Below are 17489 nucleotides of genomic sequence, written 5' to 3'. Positions count from 1 at the left end.
AGCTTATTTTTTTTGTAGGACTTCTCAAAGCCTTTAATGTGCAAGAGGGTGTGAAAAATCTCCAAAATGAAGGTTTCCCATGATGTAGGCTCAAAGAACACCTCTGCCAGGCATTTAGTATAGCAGAGTTCTTTAGAATACAGTTTGAAAAATGCTTGTACAGTGGCTTTATCCACACTACATGAAGGCCAGGGTCAGTGGTCTTACCTGGTCTTGCCTTCTGTCTAAGCGCATAAGTCACATGGGAAGCCTCTTTCACAGAAGCCCTGGCCCAGGAGCTTGCTTGTGCATGGTGACAGTTGTTGTCATAGCAGTAGTATCAGCAGCAGCCCTGCTGTCGGTTTGAGTCCCTAGTTCAGGGCACTCAACTAGGCCTGTCTCTCTCCAGCTGACTCTCATGACCTTAAAGATCAAGAAACAGTACATAAAGTGTTCAGGAGTAAGTTGTGTGGAGTGAGATTTGGATCTGGGCTCATTACTAGAGCAAGCACAAAGAATTTAGTTCATTGTCCACCTATAGCATAGCAGAGGGTCTCAGAAGCCTGGATTTTTAGAGAAGCCAGAAGCTCTCCAAAGGTCTCAGGAGCATCCCTGCCAGTGGGGATGGCTAGGTACAGCTCCTGGATATAGTCACTCACCCTCAGGCTGGTGGGAATCTTTCTCTTGGTTTACTTAAAAAGATTAGTTTGCATGTTTGTTGAGGGTGGCTCTGGGTAGTGATAGGAGCAGTCAGCTGTCTGGCAAAACCAGGCTTATCCCTCGGTGGGCTCTACACAGCTGCATCTTCAGAACAGACTTCAGGACATACACATAAGGAGTCTGAAGCTTTTAACTGCTTCCTCAACTCTGCCTCAGTGGTTTCCATAGCAGCTTGTACAGGGAAATGGGAGATGTGTTTGTTGCTGTCAGTTCAGTAACCTCCTTGTCTTTACTTTCTGCTGCATGGAGTAGAACCCAGCTGTTTGGGCCCTACCCCAGGTAAGACTGTAGTGTGGTAAGTCTGCTGTCTCCAGACCCATCACAGTCCCCAAGGGCTCTCAGACCTCATTGTTGTGTCCAGGAAAGGCTCACAAATTATGGGGTTTTTTCTCTCTTCCCCTCTACCCATAGCCTACTGGAAAAGGTTGAACAGGAAACATGGCGTGAAACTGGCATTTCCTTTGTGACCTCAGTCACCCGCCTCATGGAACGCCTTCTCGACTACAGGTATTTTCTCAGACACCTACCTGACATCTTCATCTTCACTGGTCAGGATTCTCTTTCCAGCAAGGGCATTCCCTGACTAAAACAGATGATGTGCCTTTCTTAAGGAAAACTGTTCTGTTGTTGGATGTCCTCACTAGTCATTAAGATGACCAAGAACAAGAAAAGAGAGAGAGCCTTCTCCCAGGGAAGGCTAAGGCTTTCTAAGACTGCTGTACTCCATGTCCTAAGATATTGGCACATGCATCCCTAGGAAGCATCCTGGGGACATTCAGCCATCTGGCTTTCCAACCAGAAAAGTCAAGGCTCGGGAGAATGGGCATAGCAGTTCAGGAAGAGGAAAGCCATCTCCAGAGTAAGGAAGGAAACTAGATGATATTTAGTGCATCTGCATGGCAGCTGAGCATGGAAATGTCACAGAAGTATAACCCAGGAGGACTTTCAGTTGGCTTTTCCAAGGATTGGTGTTTTCACTTTTCCATGCCTAATTCTTTCCTGAAGTCAGTTTATTTCTGTTCCCTGTTCCTGGCCATGAGCAGATTAGAGAAAAGCACCTGTGAGCACAGAGATCTTTATGTTACGTTTGTTCAGTCTTCAGAATCCATGTGGAATTAGAGATTTTTCACGAAAGCTTGTCTTCTCAGTCATATGACTTTTAAATTATTCTAAGAGTAACAATAAAACTCCCACTTAAGTTTAATTATTCTTTCTGCAAAGAGTACGTTTTGGAAGCCTAGAGAAAGGTACTGAAGAATGATAAATAAAAACCAGCTCCCAGCAATAGTTGTCTCCTCTGTGTTGTAAAGTGTACAGACACTAAGGAGGCACATATTCAACCCATGCATCAGGAAATGAAGGCATTTGGGCCACTTCCAATCACTGCTAAAGTAGAGTAAAAGGTGTTGCTGTACAGAAGACCCAGGTGTCCAGAGCACAGTTCCTGAGCAGTGTGCTTACACCTCAAACACACCCCTTTCTCTTTTTTTTCTTTTCTTTTTTTTTTTTTCATGTTGGACGGGTCATGTGAGGCGTCGTAACAAGGTTTAGAGGGAGGCACATCTCACACAGCCGTGTGATCAACCCAATCATCATGCTTAGAACAAGCCCCTTTCTATCATACAGCTGTACTTTTGAAAGCTTTGGCTCATTCTTTCTGAGCCTTACAACATCAAAGCTGGCTTTCTGGGGACCCCTTTTATAGCAGAGGACTCTTGTTTGCATCAGGTCCTCAGCCTCCCCTGCACCTACCATTAAGGAGGCTTTACCAAGTCAGGAGCATAATTGGCTGGATGATGACCATTTATCACATTTTTGCCTCACTTGACAGAAGAGAGCTAGCTCCTTGAATATAGGAGCTTGTCCTTATCTTCTGAACCCTGTATGTGAGCTAACCCCTGGCAGGTGCACAGTAAATGATGATTGATGAGATGGACTTGCTGAGAAAGCCATGCAGGAATAAAGGAAATCTTTATTTAGTTCCATGAGAGCTGTTAAGAAATACTTGTTGGAAGTATAGAAATACATATATTGATTATAGAAATAATCAATAGATTGCATTCCACAGTCTCATCCTAAATATGAGACTAAATTTTATTTTAGCAAAAAATGACAATCAGAGGAGTACTTCTTCAACTTTTGTGTTAGTGTCTTTAACTTTTATGTGAATCCCAAACCTTCCATGTCAGATTTTAGAGACCTACGTCATTGTTATCAACTATTTGCTAGTAGGGTCAGAGTGAAGAGTATGTCTTGGTTTTGTTTCAGGGAGAAGCAGAGAGAACTCTTTTTGTCAGATGGCCATCAAAAGGCTCAGAGACTAGACTCAGGGTTTCTCATTCCTAGCTGTGCTGCTCCTCACTGGGTCCTGTCCCTGTCCCTGAAACAAAACCAAGACACTGTCCACCCTGACCCTACTAGTCCTCGAACAAACCTGCAGCTTTCCCCCACAGCTGCTAACACACAAAAGCACAAGAAACTAGATCTTCGGGGCTGGTGCCGTGGCTCACTTGGTTAATCCTCCGCCTGCGGCGCCGGCATCCCATATGGGCACCGGATTCTAGTCCCGGTTGCTCCTCTTCCAGTCCAGCTCTCTGCTGTGGCCCAAGAAGGCAGTGGAGAATGGCGCAAGTGCTTGGGTTCCTGCACCCACATGGGAAACCAGGAGGAAGCACCTGGCTCCTAGCTTCAGATTGGCACAGCGCTGGCGGTAGTGCCCATTTGGGGGGTGAACCAACGGAAGGAAGACCTTTCTCTCTGTCTCTCTGTCTCTCACTGTCTAACTCTTATCTGTCAAACAAACAAAGATAAGAAAAGAAACTAGATCTTCTCCAAAACAGTATGGAGTCCCATGGAAGGAGACACAGTGAAAAGACTAGACTCTGACTGACTGTGAATAGGACACTTCTTATGAGATTCACCAGTCTGGTTCTCTTTCTCCTTCATCTCATTGTGCTGGGCCTTTGGCTCTTCCCAGAGGAGCTTGGCTTAGGCTAGCCTCCTCTCCCTTGGTAAGGATCCAGGCTCAGTATACCTATTGTCCTGTTTCTCACAGGCCAGCCATGATCCCCTCCAATACCCAGACCCTACTGGGGACAAATATAGCCCAGCCCTGGCTGAAGCTGTCTGTGAATAAGAAAGAACTAGACCTGCTACTCCCAGTGAGAGATGGTTCCAAAGACTAGTGCACAGGAAGGAGCCTACAGGGAGAAATGCCACTTGGATGGTGAGCATGCCAGCTATGCCATCATTGCTGTGGTCATAGGATCCTGTATCTAGATTCCTGGAGCAGAGAGTCTTGGCTTCTGCTGAACGCTTTCCCAGAAAATGAAACCTGCCATTTAGGGAGAACTCTGTGCCTTCCTTGAGGGAAGTTCCTTGGGAACTTGAGGGTTTGGCTTTCCATTTTATGACACACCCTTCTATGCCAAAGACAATGATAGGTGTCAGTTAATGCCCTGATACAGCATCTGGCTCTGTACTCTGCCTCCAAAACAGGGCCAGTTGAACATGGATCTTTGAGTCCAACACTCAGAGCACACAGTACAGTCCTCATCTCTGAAAGCACTCCCTGCTGTAGGGCATCCTAAACTGGAGTTTGTCTATACTAACATCAGTGACACTGCAGTTCTGTGTATTGTCCCAGGGCGCCACTTCATGTCATTGGTGTTCATCTGTGCTCTCCTTTCCAGGGACTGCATGAAAGGAGAAGAAACAGAGAATAAGAAGATTGGCTGCACTGTTAACCTGATGGTGAGAGTCTGCCTATTGGGATAGTTTCTGACCTATACTGTGATTTACTTGACCTTCTACAATTTATGTGTGCAATAAGGGTTTGAGGCAGGACATCAACTCTTACTTGTATCTCGGAGGCCTGATCCTCACCAGCAATATTTCCAATTGGGAAAGGACTGATATGAGCTTTTCTTTGGGCAGAACTCTAGCCTGGCTTCTTGCCAATGCCCTGCCAATCCTGAGCTACCCTGATTCACAACCTGCCTTGATCCTCAATCTGCCCTTCCACTTTCACACTACTCAGAGCCATGATATACCTGCCTGTATTTTCACTCCAACAGTCCTTTCTGGCTGGCCCTGTCTTTCTGGTACTGGTTGCCTCCAGAGTCCACCCTCCCCCTCCTACCCAACACATCCAGGGCTTTGGCTGGCTACCTGGAGCTCAGGTATGGCCTCCCCATGTGGCAGATGCTCTCATATTTATTTGTGTTTCCTTTTCTCCCTTAAAGAACTTCTACAAATCTGAGATTAACAAAGAAGAGATGTATATCCGCTATATCCATAAGCTTTGTGATATGCATTTGCAGGCTGAAAACTACACAGGTGAGTGAGGAGAAATGAGAGCTGCATCTGCCCTTAGGTAGCAGAGGAAGTCTCCAGATAGGGGTGCCTGTCAGCTCTCAGCAGAGTGTTGGGGCCTTTCCCCCAGCTCCCTTGTGGCATGTGGTACAGAGCAAGCAGAAGAACTTTCTCTTGTGCCTTCATGCCATGTCCTCCACTGTCCACCCCTCTGAGACCTTAAGGGTGACCCCCAAATTCTGGTGCATCAGGTTTTAAAGTGTCCTGTCCTCATGAACAGAGCTTTTCTTAGGGCCTTCAAATCCAGAGTCAAGTGATAGCACTAGAAAGGAATATCCCCCTTACCCTTGGACTTCCAGAACTCACTGACAGGTCCACCTTGAAATCTAGACTCTTCCCTTATCACTGCACAGCAGCCCCACATTGAGCTCCCAGTTTAGAATGTACAGAGTTCATCTGACTTCTTGACAGGCCAGTCAGGGGCTCTTTCATGTATCTATAGTTTAATCCATTACTAAGGCCTTTCTATCCAGAACAAATTTTAAAACATTTCAGAATGCGTGTCATACTCAGTTTACTGAGAGCCACACTGAATCAAGAGAGTATATGTGTGATGCATGTGTGTTCTTTCTAATCACTTTGTGCCATAGTTCACCCAAAACACACATCTTCTTGGCTGTGATGACCAGGTACTATTTCTTGGCCCTTAGGGTACAGGACTTGAATTTGTGTGACCTAACAGGAAATTCAAGCTATCTTAATTTGCAGCTATGACTAGAACTGGATAGATTGGCAGAAACAGAGAATCTGCCATCTTTATCTGTAGATATTATGGAGGGTTTGGCATACATGGTACCTCTAATGATAGTACAACTTGACAAGAATTAAATCTAAAGTGACTGAGCTGGATCTGCCATTCTCTGTAGCCACTTGCACACCTATGATGCCAACAATCATTTGAGAGAGTAGAGAAGAAAAAGACTTTGATAAGCTCTATTTATCTGTAGAGGCATTTGCTAAAGCTTAGGAGGTCTGGGCCATGACTGAGAGGCTGAGTCAGGGATTTGGATAGAGAAAAGAGTTAAGCCTTGTCTTTGGTGGCTCCAGTATCTGCAAAGAATACGGACAGGGAAAACAATATTTTACATTATTTCCAAAATTCCAAAGGAAGGTCGTGAGTGCCACAGAGAGAAAAGGCTCCTCTGTCGTCTGAGGGAAAAAGTTTCCCAGATTCAGATCCCACAAGGAGTGTGTATCCCTGCCCAAGAGGTTCCAGTGGCAAGGTCACAGACAAGCCAGGATGAGGACCCTAGAGAACTGCACAGACAAGCCTGGATGAAACAAAAAGCGGGGCACAAAATGATTAGAAATGAGATTCTTCATAGTCATGGGTAACAGGTTTGAGTAGGGCCTTGAAAGCCAGGCAGAAGCTAGAACAAATTAGCTTGCCAGTAGGAGGTTCCCACTAAAGTGACCAAAAGGAAGAGAGCACTCTGTAATGAGGATCCTGAGCAGTGGCTGCCCCTCAGTGTGACTTATCTCCTGGCATTCAGGGAGCCACACTACTTAACTGTGTTTTTGCATCACCTTCTCTTAACTGTTCCACAAGTAAAGTGTTGCTAGGCCTCCATTCAGAGTTCAGTACCAGTTTAGTTTCCTCCAGGAATGGAGCCTCTGCTCCAGGCCCAACAACAATACAATTTGATCTTATTAGAAACTTAAGAGATGAAGAGAAAGGGTCTTTCCCAGGGCCATGCTGAGGACAGAAAATGGAGCTGAAGATGACGAGAGTAGCTAAGGGAGGGCTGAGGGAAGCTTCGGTCAGTGCTTATCCCAAGTGCCATTTCTGAGAAAGTTGGAAGGGAAGTTGTATCAGTTGAACAAAAAGGTACCTAAGAACTCTGTCTGACATGTCAGTGTCTCCCAAAGCAAGGCAGTCTGTGCACAAACTCTGCTTGCTGAGCCATTTTTTATTTTTTATCTGGAGCCCTAAGCAGGTGACCAGGCCATGGGAGGAAGGTGTCTACGAGGATCTTTGACTCCTTCAATGCCATGGACGAGGGTTGTTGGTTTGCTAGGCAATCTTACTGCCTAATCTTTGATATCCAGTATTCCTGACCCGAGCTGCACTTGCCTTGTCCTGGCATGTGTTCAGCACAGTCCCCTGGTACCAGGCTACTCCTGGGCCCTGAGAGGAAGCTGCCTATCCCCCCACAGAGGCTGCATTCACTCTGCTCCTCTACTGTGAGCTGCTGCAGTGGGAGGACCGACCACTGCGGGAATTCCTCCACTACCCATCTCAGACAGAATGGCAGCGGAAAGAGGGACTGTGCCGGAAGATCATCCACTACTTCAACAAAGGCAAGGTAGGTGTCATTAGGCAAGCCTTTTAGCCTTCAGCTTTTGCTGTAATGCACACATGACATCTTGACACTATAGGGTTGGTAGCAACTGCACAGGGTAGTGAGTAGGGTGGTCAGTGGGTGGGTACCCTTGTGCATATCAGGTTTATTTTCTCTGGAGAACAAAATAGCTAAGTTCTGTGGCTTGGAAGGCAGTCTTTTCCAGGTTGCAGGTGTATGAGAAAACCCCATATACCAGCTTTGCAGTCTGTAAATGCTAATGCTCCTACAGCAGAGACTACTGGAACTCCATTTGAATTTATCAGATCTACTTAAAGAATTGATGTGGCTTTCTATTCTGCTGCCATAGAAAATTTGAGGGGTGGGTAAAACTGAACAGATTTTATTCATGGCCAAAGGAGGCCTGTACCACCTTGTACTGGTACATTTCTTATCTTGGATTTCCCTTCCCTACTACACAGCCTGGCCTCCTTGTATTGAGGTTACTCTTCATCAACCTTGATTCTATGGGGTTGGCAGCATTGTCAGTGCTGGTTCAGTCTTTCTAGGGGCTTCCTGACCACCCTCCTCCCATCTCTGGGAGAGCTCTGAGTGGTGCCCTATGACCACTGACCATTGAGTGTGGCCCTTGCAATGACTGGAAGGCTGGGTATATAACTTGCTGAAGCCATTCTCTCATAACTCAGCTTTGACCATATTTTGAAAAATTGAAGTAGTGGGGGCGGTGTAACCCTTTCAAATAAATAAAAAATAAATCAGCCGGCGCCGCGGCTCACTAGGCTAATCCTCCGCCTTGCGGTGCCAGCATACCGGGTTCTAGTCCGGTCGGGGCGCCGGATTCTGTCCCGGTTGCCCCTCTTCCAGGTCATCTCTCTGCTGTGGCCCGGGAGTGCAGTGGAGGATGGCCCAAGTGCTTGGGCCCTGCACCCCATGGGAGACCAGGAGAAGCACCTGGCTCCTGCCATCGGATCAGCGCAGTGCGCCGGCCACAGCGCGCTGGCCGCGGCAGCCATTGGAGGGTGAACCAACGGCAAAGGAAGGCCTTTCTCTGTCTCTCTCTCTCTCACTGTCCACTCTGCCTGTCCAAAAAAAAAAAAAAAATCATTTAAGGTGAAAAAAATGGAAGTAGGATCATTCAAAGAACTGTAGTTGCTGAGCCCCTTACTCAAATAAATAGAAATTGGAGGGTTTTTTAATGAGTTTTTTCATCATTAAAAAGAAATATTTAAACATGAATGATTTTTGCCCATAAATCAGAAGCGTTATTCATTTTGCATAACATGAGACTGCTTTGTTAAAATATCCACTGAGAAAACATTTACCCTTGAAGAGAATGCACCAGTAAGTAAGAAACCATTTCAAAACCACAGTTCTCTATAACCTGGCCCGCAAGGAAGGTCTGTACTCGGTGTCAGCCAGCCCATGTAACTGATCCACAGTCCTAGGCCTGAGCCTACTTTGCTGCTAGTAAAGGCCTGACCTAGGGCCCCTCATTGGCACAATTTTAGACCTGTCTTTCTGGCATCTAGCTGACTGGATGCCCAGAAAGCCCACCAAACAGCACAAGCATGGTGTGAGCGTTCATCAGCATGGAGTGGAGATTTATCCAGATCCAATTCTTACATGCTCTCTACTGTTCTATATGTTTGAAAATTCCTGTGTTAAAATGTTTAATTAGTACTAAGTAAACATCAGGCACACCAATGACTCCCAGTCTATCCAGCAGAAAGAAAACTCTGTATTAAAAGGAAAAGAAGGCCGGCGCCGCGGCTCACTAGGCTAATCCTCCGCCTAGCGGCGCCGGCACACCGGGTTCTAGTCCCGGTCGGGGCGCCGGATTCTGTCCCGGTTGCCCCTCTTCCAGGCCAGCCCTCTGCTGTGGCCAGGGAGTGCAGTGGAGGATGGCCCAGGTGCTTGGGCCCTGCACCCCATGGGAGACCAGGAAAAGCACCTGGCTCCTGGCTCCTGCCATCGGATCAGCGCGGTGTGCCGGCCGCAGCGCGCCGGCCGCGGCGGCCATTGGAGGGTGAACCAACGGCAAAAGGAAGACCTTTCTCTCTGTCTCTCTCTCTCTCATTGTCCACTCTGCCTGTCACAAAAAAAAAAAAAAAAGGAAAAGAAAGGGGTCAACATTATGGGATAGTGGGTAAAGCTGCCACCTGGAATGTAACATGCCACATGGGTGCCAGTTTGTATCCAGGTTCCTCCACTTCCAATCCAGCTACCTGCTAATGGCCTGGGAAAAGCACAGGAAGAAGGCCCAAGTACTTGGGCCCCTGCCACCCATGTGAGAGACCCAGAAGAAGCTCCTGGCTCCTTGCTTCCACTTGGCCTAGCCCCAGCCATTGTGGTCATTTGAGGAGCGAACCAGTGGATGGAAGATCCCTCTCTGTCTTTCCCTCTGTAACTCTTTCAAATAGAAACAAATACATGTTTTTTAAAAAAAGTAAAATAAAAGGAGGAAATAGACAATAGTGCCTGTTAGTGAAGGCCACTGCAGCTTTCCTCAGGCACCTGTGGGATACATCTGTCATGATAATGGGTCACTCCATAGTGGTAGCCTGGGAACCCACTAGACAAGGATCAGCTGAATCCTAACTTAAGGTTCAAAACTTCCCTCAAAGGAAATTTTCAGACCCAGCACCAAGTCCCTGGGTGCCCACCTTCTTAGTTTCCATATTTCTTTCTTAGCTTAAATGATCTTAATTTAAAGGTCCATGTTTCTTTCATTAACTCATTAAATAAATACCAAGTATATGCTTAGCATTGTTCTAGGCTTTGAGAATGAAGTATATAAACAGGATTTCTAGCTTCATGCAGATTATCATCTAATCAAGGTTAATACAAGAAGAGCAAAATTTTTAAAAGATTTGTTTATTTATTTGAAAAGGAGAGTTAGAGTGACAGAAAGAGAGAGAAAATCTTTTATCCGCAGATTCACTCCCCAAATGGCCACAATGGCCAGGGTTGGGCCAGGGCAAAACTAGGAGATTGGAACTCCATCTAGGTCTCCCACTTAGATGCAGGGACCCAAAGACTTGAGCCATCTTCCACTGCTTTCCCGGGTGCATTAGCAGAGAGCTGGATCAGAAGTAGACCAGCTAGGACTTGAACCAGCACCCATATAGGATTCTAGCATTGCAGACAGCTACTTAATCCACAGCACCACAACGCCAGCCCTAATATTTCTTTTTTAAGTAATATAACTTCAGGGAACAGGCATTTTGCCAAGTGGTTAAGATGCTAGTATCCCACACTGGAGTAGTGAGATTTACTTCCTGAATCTGACTCCTGACTCTAGCTTCCTACCAGTGCAGACTTGGGGAGGTGACAGTGATGGTTCACAAAGGAGACCTGGATTGTATTCCTAACTCCCAGCTTCAAGCCCAGACCCCTGCCATTGTATATACTTGGGCAATAAATCAATGAATGGAAGTGTTTTCTCTCACTCGCTCTAACAAAGAAAAAACTTATTTAAAATTTTTTTAAAGATTTATTTATTTATTTGAAAGAGTTACAGAGAGGCAGAGGGAGAGACAGAGAGAGATCTTCCATCCACTGGTTCACTCCCCAAATGGCCGCAATGGCCAGAGCTGGGCCTATCCAAATCCAGGAGCCAGGAGCATCTTCTGGGTCTCCCACACGGGTGCAGGAGTCCAAAGACTTGGGCCATCTTCTACTGCTTTCCCAGGCCATAGCAGAGAGCTATATCAGAAGTAGAGTAGGGCTGGTGCTGTGGCTCACTTGGTCAATCCTCTGCCCATGGCGCCAGGTTCTAATCCCGATTGCTCCTCTTCCAGTCCAGCTCTCTGCTGTGGCCCGGGAGGGCAGTGGAGGATGGTCCAAGTGCTTGGGCCCCTGCACCCACATGGGAAACCAGGAAGAAGCACCTGGCTCTTGGCTTCGGATCGGCACAGCACCAGCCATAGTGGCCATTTGGGGAGTGAACAAAAGAAAGGAAGACCTTTCTCTCTCTCTCTCTCTCTCTCTCTCTCACTGTCTGTAACTCTACCTGTCAAAAAAAATAAGCAGCTGGGATTCGAACCAGAACCCATATGGGATGCTGACACTGCAGGCAGTATCTTTACCCATGACGCCGCAGAGCTGACCCCGATTTTAAAATTTTTAATTAGGGGGCCAGCGCTGTGGCACAGCGGGTTAACACCCTGGCCTGAAGAGCCGGCATCCCATATGGGATGGGCGCCAGTTTGAGACCTGGCTCCACTTCCAATCCAGCTCTCTGCTATGGCCTGGAAAGGCAGTGGAGGATGGCCCAAGTCCTTAGGCCCCTGAGCCCACATGGGAGACCTGGAAGAAGCTCCTGGCTCCTGGCTTTGGATCGGTACAGCTCCAGCCATTGTGGCCGACTGGGGAGTGAACCATCGGATGGAAGACCTCTCTCTCTCTCTCTCTCTCTCTCTCTCTGCCTCTCCTTTCTCTGTGTAACTCTGTCTTTCAAATAGGTAAATAAATATTTTTTTTTGACAGGCAGAGTTAAACAGTGAGAGAGAGAGACAGAGAGAAAGGTCTTTCTTTTCCATTGGTTCACCCTTCAAATGGCCGCTCCGACTGGCACGCTGCAGCCAGCACGCTGCGCTGATCTGAAGCCAGGAGCCAGGTGCTTCCTCCTGGTCTCCCATGCAGGTGCAGGGCCCAAGCACTTGGGCCATCCTCCACTGCCTTCCCGGGCTACAGCAAAGAGCTGGACTGGAAGAGGAGCAACCAGGACTAGTACCCAGCGCCCCAACCGGGACTAGAACCCGGGATGCCAGCACCGCAGGCGGAAGATTAGCCAAGTGAGCTGCGGTGCCGGCTGGTAAATAAATCTTAAAAAAAAAATGTTTTTAGGCCAGCGCCGCAGCTCACTAGGCTAATCCTCCGCCTTGCGGCGCCGGCACACCGGGTTCTAGTCCCGGTCGGGGCGCCAGATTCTGTCCCAGTTGCCCCTCTTCCAGGCCAGCTCTCTGCTGTGGCCAGGGAGTGCAGTGGAGGATGGCCCAAGTCCTTGGGCCCTGCACCCCATGGGAGACCAGGAGAAGTACTTGGCTCCTGCCATCGGATCAGCGCAGTGCGCCGGCCACAGTGCGCCAGCTGCGGTGGCCATTGGAGGGTGAACCAACAGCAAAAGGAAGACGTTTCTCTCTGTCTCTCTCTCTCTCACTGTCCACTCTGCCTGTCAAAAAAATGTTTTTAATTGGACAGCTTCAGAGGAACAAACAGTAATGGAGGGGCCAGCGCTGTGGTGTAGCAAGTAAGACTGTCACCCGCAGTGCCGGCATCCCATACGGGCACCAGTTCAAGTCCCCACTGTTCCACTTCCAATGCATCTTTTTTGCTATACCCTGGGAAAGTACCTGTGCCTGAGTGGGAGACCCAGAAGAAGCCCCTGGTTCTTGGCTTTGTATCGGTACAGCTCTGGCCCTTGCAGTCAATTGAGTGAACCAGCGGGTGAAAGACCTCCCTCTCTCTCTCTCTCTCTCTCTCTCTCTTTCTCTGCCTCTCCTCTCTCTGCGTAACTCTGACTTTCAAATAAATAAATGGATCTAAAAAAAAAAAAAAAGACTTCTGTTCACCAAAAAAAAAAAAAAAAAAAACCAGCAATGGACAGGGATGTACTTGTCCTTGACAAGGTAGTTGAGGAAGGCCTCTTGGAGGTGAAGACATTTGAGCAGAGACCCAAAAACCTTGCTTGGGCTAGAAAGCCACCAAGCTGTGTGCTGGAGGCATATGTTCTTTGTGACATATGAGTTGAAGCTACAGGAAGTCTTTTGTTGTAACCTCCGATATGTTTGATGTACGTATGGGCCATTCTGGGATTGCCTGAGGTGCTGAAATCCTGTTCCTATTTCTGATGCAGAGCTGGGAGTTTGGGATCCCACTGTGCAGGGAGCTGGCATGTCAGTATGAGAGCCTCTACGACTATCAGAGCCTCAGCTGGATTCGGGTGAGCTTGGCCCCTTTCCTGACCCCAGCCCTAACTAGAGGTGCCCAGGACCCTCTGGGCATCAATTCTAGTGAACATTCACCAGGTGCCCAACATTTAATTTATTGCTGTACAGAAGCATGACACTTGTATTCTGACTGAGGAACCAAAACACATACCTGACAAATGATTGTACAATCTGGACCCCAGGGGCCGCTGGTGCCTGGGGAGGGGAGAAGCCAGCATAGGCAGAATAGGATGGGAGTTCCAAAGGGGAAGTGGCAATTCAACCTCATAGTTTTGTTTAATGCTGGTTTGTTTAAGGATTCTTTCTCTAAAAGCTTTGTTAAGAGTTTTCCCCACTTTGGCTTGTAGTCACTTTTAAGTACCTGTTCTTACTCCCTTCTTGAAGCAAAATATTCAGAGTCTGCACCAAATGTTTCCTGCTTTCTGGTCCTGAGTTCTGAACCAAAGTAGCAGTTGATTTCCTCAGCTAAAAGAGGCCAGCAGTCTCATCTCATCTTCCCCGCACCCTCGTCTTAATGGTACCTTTGTCTCCTTTGTTCCTTGATCTAGATTGGGGCTTTGGTATGGTCCTTTACCAGCAGCCCTTGACTGGTTCTTAAAAGTCACTGCTCCCTAAGCAGGCTGGCTTGACTGAATACATCAGAGCCATCTTGCCAGAAAAATCAGTCCTTTTTTTCGAATGCAAAGCTGGGTGGGCCAAAACTAAAATGCTTACCAACTTGGTAATGACAGACACCACATGTATTGATTACCTTTCCAAGTTTAATATATAAGCTGAAACCAGTGCCAATGATGCTTGCAGCTGATCCTTCCTCACTATGGTTGTTAGCATCTTTAATCAGGTGATTGACAAACAAGAGTGGATGAATTGTACTTGATGAAATGGCACTAAGAATTGCAGCTCTAAGTAAGGGATCAACCCGTGGAGTGAGTGTCAGTTAAAACCAGAACCCTGGGTATAAAAGGTAATAAAATGTGTGTCCCTCACATGCAGGAAGCCCATGTCTCCATGGGACAGATATATCCCCTGGAAGAACATTGAGGGCAACTGCAGGGGCTGCAGAGAGTAAGCCTGTCCCCAGCCCACCATCAGACAGCTGTGGAGAAGGACTTCTTCTGGCATGATGCAACTCCATGGAGAGAAGCTAGCCATGGCTAGGGACTCACTTCATCCTTACCCAGATTGAGTTGCCTAGGAGAATTTGCTCTGGCACAAGAAGCAGTTAAGCCACCCTGAAGGCAGTTATTTTTCTGGTTCACAGAAAATGGAGGCCAGCTACTATGACAACATTATGGAGCAGCAGCGCCTGGAGCCTGAGTTCTTTCGTGTTGGCTTCTACGGCAGGAAGTTTCCTTTCTTCCTTCGGGTGAGTCCATTCAGAGGGTCACAAGCACTTGTACTTTATATACATAATTCACTTAAAACTTGTACTTTTTTGTCTGTTCTACTGAATACTTCTTTCCAAAAAACTAACTAGTCAACAAAAGGCTTTTAGCTAACAGCTCCAGACTCTGTTTTAGTCTACTGTCTTATTCTGTAACTACCACAAATGAGTGAATGTGGTTTTCCTACCAAATCAACAAAGTTCCTTTAGGGAGTATCCAGCCTGTAGGAATTGCCCATAGGTAACTTCCTGCTTCTGCCTTTAATGCCTGGACCTCCCATTCCACTCCTCTCTGCCAGCAGGGCACTGGGCAGCCCTGACCTTAGCAGTAGCCTAGCTTCCTGGAGTCTCTCAGCTAGGATGGGGTTCTCCCCTCTTGGCTGCACTGGAGCTAGCACAGCCAGGATGGAGAACTGCAGTTTGAGAACACTAGGGAGACAGTCCACTTAGTTCCCCAGGGCCCTGCAAGAGCTGCCAAGCATTAAGCCTAGATATGGAAGGCTTCTTCTAGCAGCCAGTTCTCTGATCCAGGATGACAACAGCATTCCAGAAGGCTGGGTGGAATGTAAGCAGTGTGGAAGAGATGACTGCGTATAGACTTGCTGGCATTGTTGAGCAATTGTTATTTTCTAATTTATTCTATATAACCCATGAGCCCCATGAGTAGTCAGCCTGGGCTTGCAGGCTATTCCCCAGAGATTTGTTGTTCTCAGATGACCTAAACGAAACTGTCCAGATGAATAGGCCCTGGAGCTAAAGCTAAGACCAGCTCTGATTGTTCCAGATTCCAGTATCTCATTAAAGTTCAGTATCCACAAATCTCAGTGAGCAGCTAAGAAAGTTCATAGGTTTGTTCATAGCACTGATATGTTTGGGATCCTGTCTTACTGGAGAAGTTGCTTTAGTCTACTGGACTTCATACCCTAAAAACAAAATTCAGTCTGCTAGCAACAAAGCCCAGGATAATCGCGTTTCAAATGTAAGATGGGTCAACTTGCGCTTTTCCTGGACAGTAATCATTTTAGGCTAAAAGGAAAAATGATCTGTGTGGGAACTGGTAACAACAGGGCAGCAAGTTCATCCTGCCTGGTTGAGATCCCCAGAAGGCTCCACTCTGTTCCAGAGAAGTATTCTTAGTGACAGAATGGGAGTGAGCAGAGAAGCATTCTTAGGAGGACCTTCACTTGTAGTGACCCCCCTCCCTGACACTTTGGTAGTAGCTTAGTTGCTGCCCCTTCAGCATGCCTCATTTTACAATAGTAGGGGGTGGAGGTCAGCAAAAGAGGTGGCAGGGATTACTCAAGAAGTGAAACCAAAAGCATCTCCAGAAAGTTCTGTAACAAACTGAATGTCCAGATGTGGCTTCAAGGGCTCTTGTAAAGAAAGGAGAATAGCAAAGGGTGTTAGGAAGTGCTACTCATCAATTCATCCCCGTCTCCATATAGAGACAAGTCTCTGTGGGCTGTGATTCATGCATACAAGTTTTCCTAGCCTTTCCTTCCTTCAGTTGCTGAGTTCGTCTGTAGGAAATGGAATAAGTCCCAATGGAAGTGCTGTTTTTGATTGTAGATGGTGAAGACAAAGTAAAAGCCTGTTTTGTCTTGTCTGGGGACGTTGGGGCTCCTGCCTAAATGAACAAATATGAGGCCAGCAGCAAGCCTCAGCACTGTGTGCCGTCTTCCTCTACTCCTTCACCACCCATGAACACAGTCCATTTATTACTTTAGCTCTGTCAGCTTGGTTTCTCTGGACCATCTGCCTGCCTTGCCTCACAAATGTGATTACTGATCTTCAAGGAGAGCGGAAAACACTCAGCCCTCCCTTCTTGGGGGATTTGTATTTCCCTTCATTTCACCCGTGAACAGACCCTGGTGAGAGTTTTCCATACTTGAGTGAAAATGAAAGATCAATTCTTATACAGTTAGCCAACTGCAGATTGAAAATACGAGGAAAAGACAGGTCTGTACTGAACGTGTACAGATATTTTTCTTGTCATTATTCCCTAAATAATTTAGTATAGCCACTGTTTATAAAGCATTTATATTGTATTAGGTAGTATAAGTAATCTAGAGAAGATGTGAAATATACAGGAGGATGACCTAAATTGTATATGAATACTACACCATTTTATATAAGGTACTTGAGCATCTACAGTTTGTGGTGTCCACAGGGGTCCTAGGTTCAACCTATGCGGGTACTGACAGACAGCTGTACTTTCTTTGCTGGTTCTGTTTATCAAGTAAGAGACTTAGAAATGTCTCTGTCCTTTGATGTTAGTCTGGCCAACCTTTTCCTCCTGACCTTGACTTCCCCTCTGGTATTGCCCTTCTGATTCATCTGGACACACGGCCCAGCCTTAGCTGAGTTCTCTCATAGTAAGAGAAGAATTAAAAAGGCGACAGAAATCTGTTTTGAGCAGCTTGATGTCTTCCATCAAGGCTGTAATCATCCCTGTCTGAGAAGCATATGGCTGGCCCGTATGGCCTCTCTCTTCCTCTGAAGACATGTTGGGAAGGAGCTGCCAATGCCTGGCACCTCTTTGGTGAAATGGGTCTGATAGTCTGAAGACTGTGTCCCTAGTTGGTTTCAAAGGAAACCAGCCTTCCACTCCTGACCTCGCTGTGGGGTCAGCAACACAGCAGGGGTTTGGCTGGGCGGGGTGGGAGGGGGGGTGGGGGGGAGTGCCTTGTCCACAAAGAGAAAACTAAGACCTAACACAAACCAAATATAATATAACATAAGATTGTAAAAAATGTGATGTTGACTTGTTCTGCTAAC

General features: G+C 46.9%; 1 protein-coding gene and 1 pseudogene across 16 annotated transcripts in view; one reads left to right on the top strand and one right to left on the bottom strand.

Annotated features, from left to right (window-relative positions):
- The window catches only part of DOCK3 (dedicator of cytokinesis 3), a 506159-nt gene that overhangs the window by 462196 nt on the left and 26474 nt on the right, over nucleotides 1–17489 (top strand). For 14 of the 16 annotated variants that reach the window (XM_051852375.2, XM_051852373.2, XM_051852369.2 and 11 more), the window contains 7 exons: nucleotides 952–978; nucleotides 1111–1206; nucleotides 4392–4452; nucleotides 4944–5037; nucleotides 7231–7379; nucleotides 13234–13320; nucleotides 14589–14693. In XM_051852375.2, coding sequence (XP_051708335.1) covers nucleotides 952–978; nucleotides 1111–1206; nucleotides 4392–4452; nucleotides 4944–5037; nucleotides 7231–7379; nucleotides 13234–13320; nucleotides 14589–14693 — 619 coding nt within the window. The remainder of the gene's footprint in view (nucleotides 1–951; nucleotides 979–1110; nucleotides 1207–4391; nucleotides 4453–4943; nucleotides 5038–7230; nucleotides 7380–13233; nucleotides 13321–14588; nucleotides 14694–17489) is intronic. The other 2 variants (XM_008260712.4, XM_051852367.2) reach the window with 1 other exon arrangement.
- On the bottom strand, nucleotides 2212–2312 carry LOC127492571 (small nucleolar RNA U13; annotated as a pseudogene).

The sequence above is a fragment of the Oryctolagus cuniculus genome, chromosome 10 (assembly GCF_964237555.1).
Source record: "Oryctolagus cuniculus chromosome 10, mOryCun1.1, whole genome shotgun sequence".
NCBI classification, from domain to species: domain Eukaryota; kingdom Metazoa; phylum Chordata; class Mammalia; order Lagomorpha; family Leporidae; genus Oryctolagus; species Oryctolagus cuniculus.
This window is presented reverse-complemented; position numbering and strand designations above follow the sequence as displayed.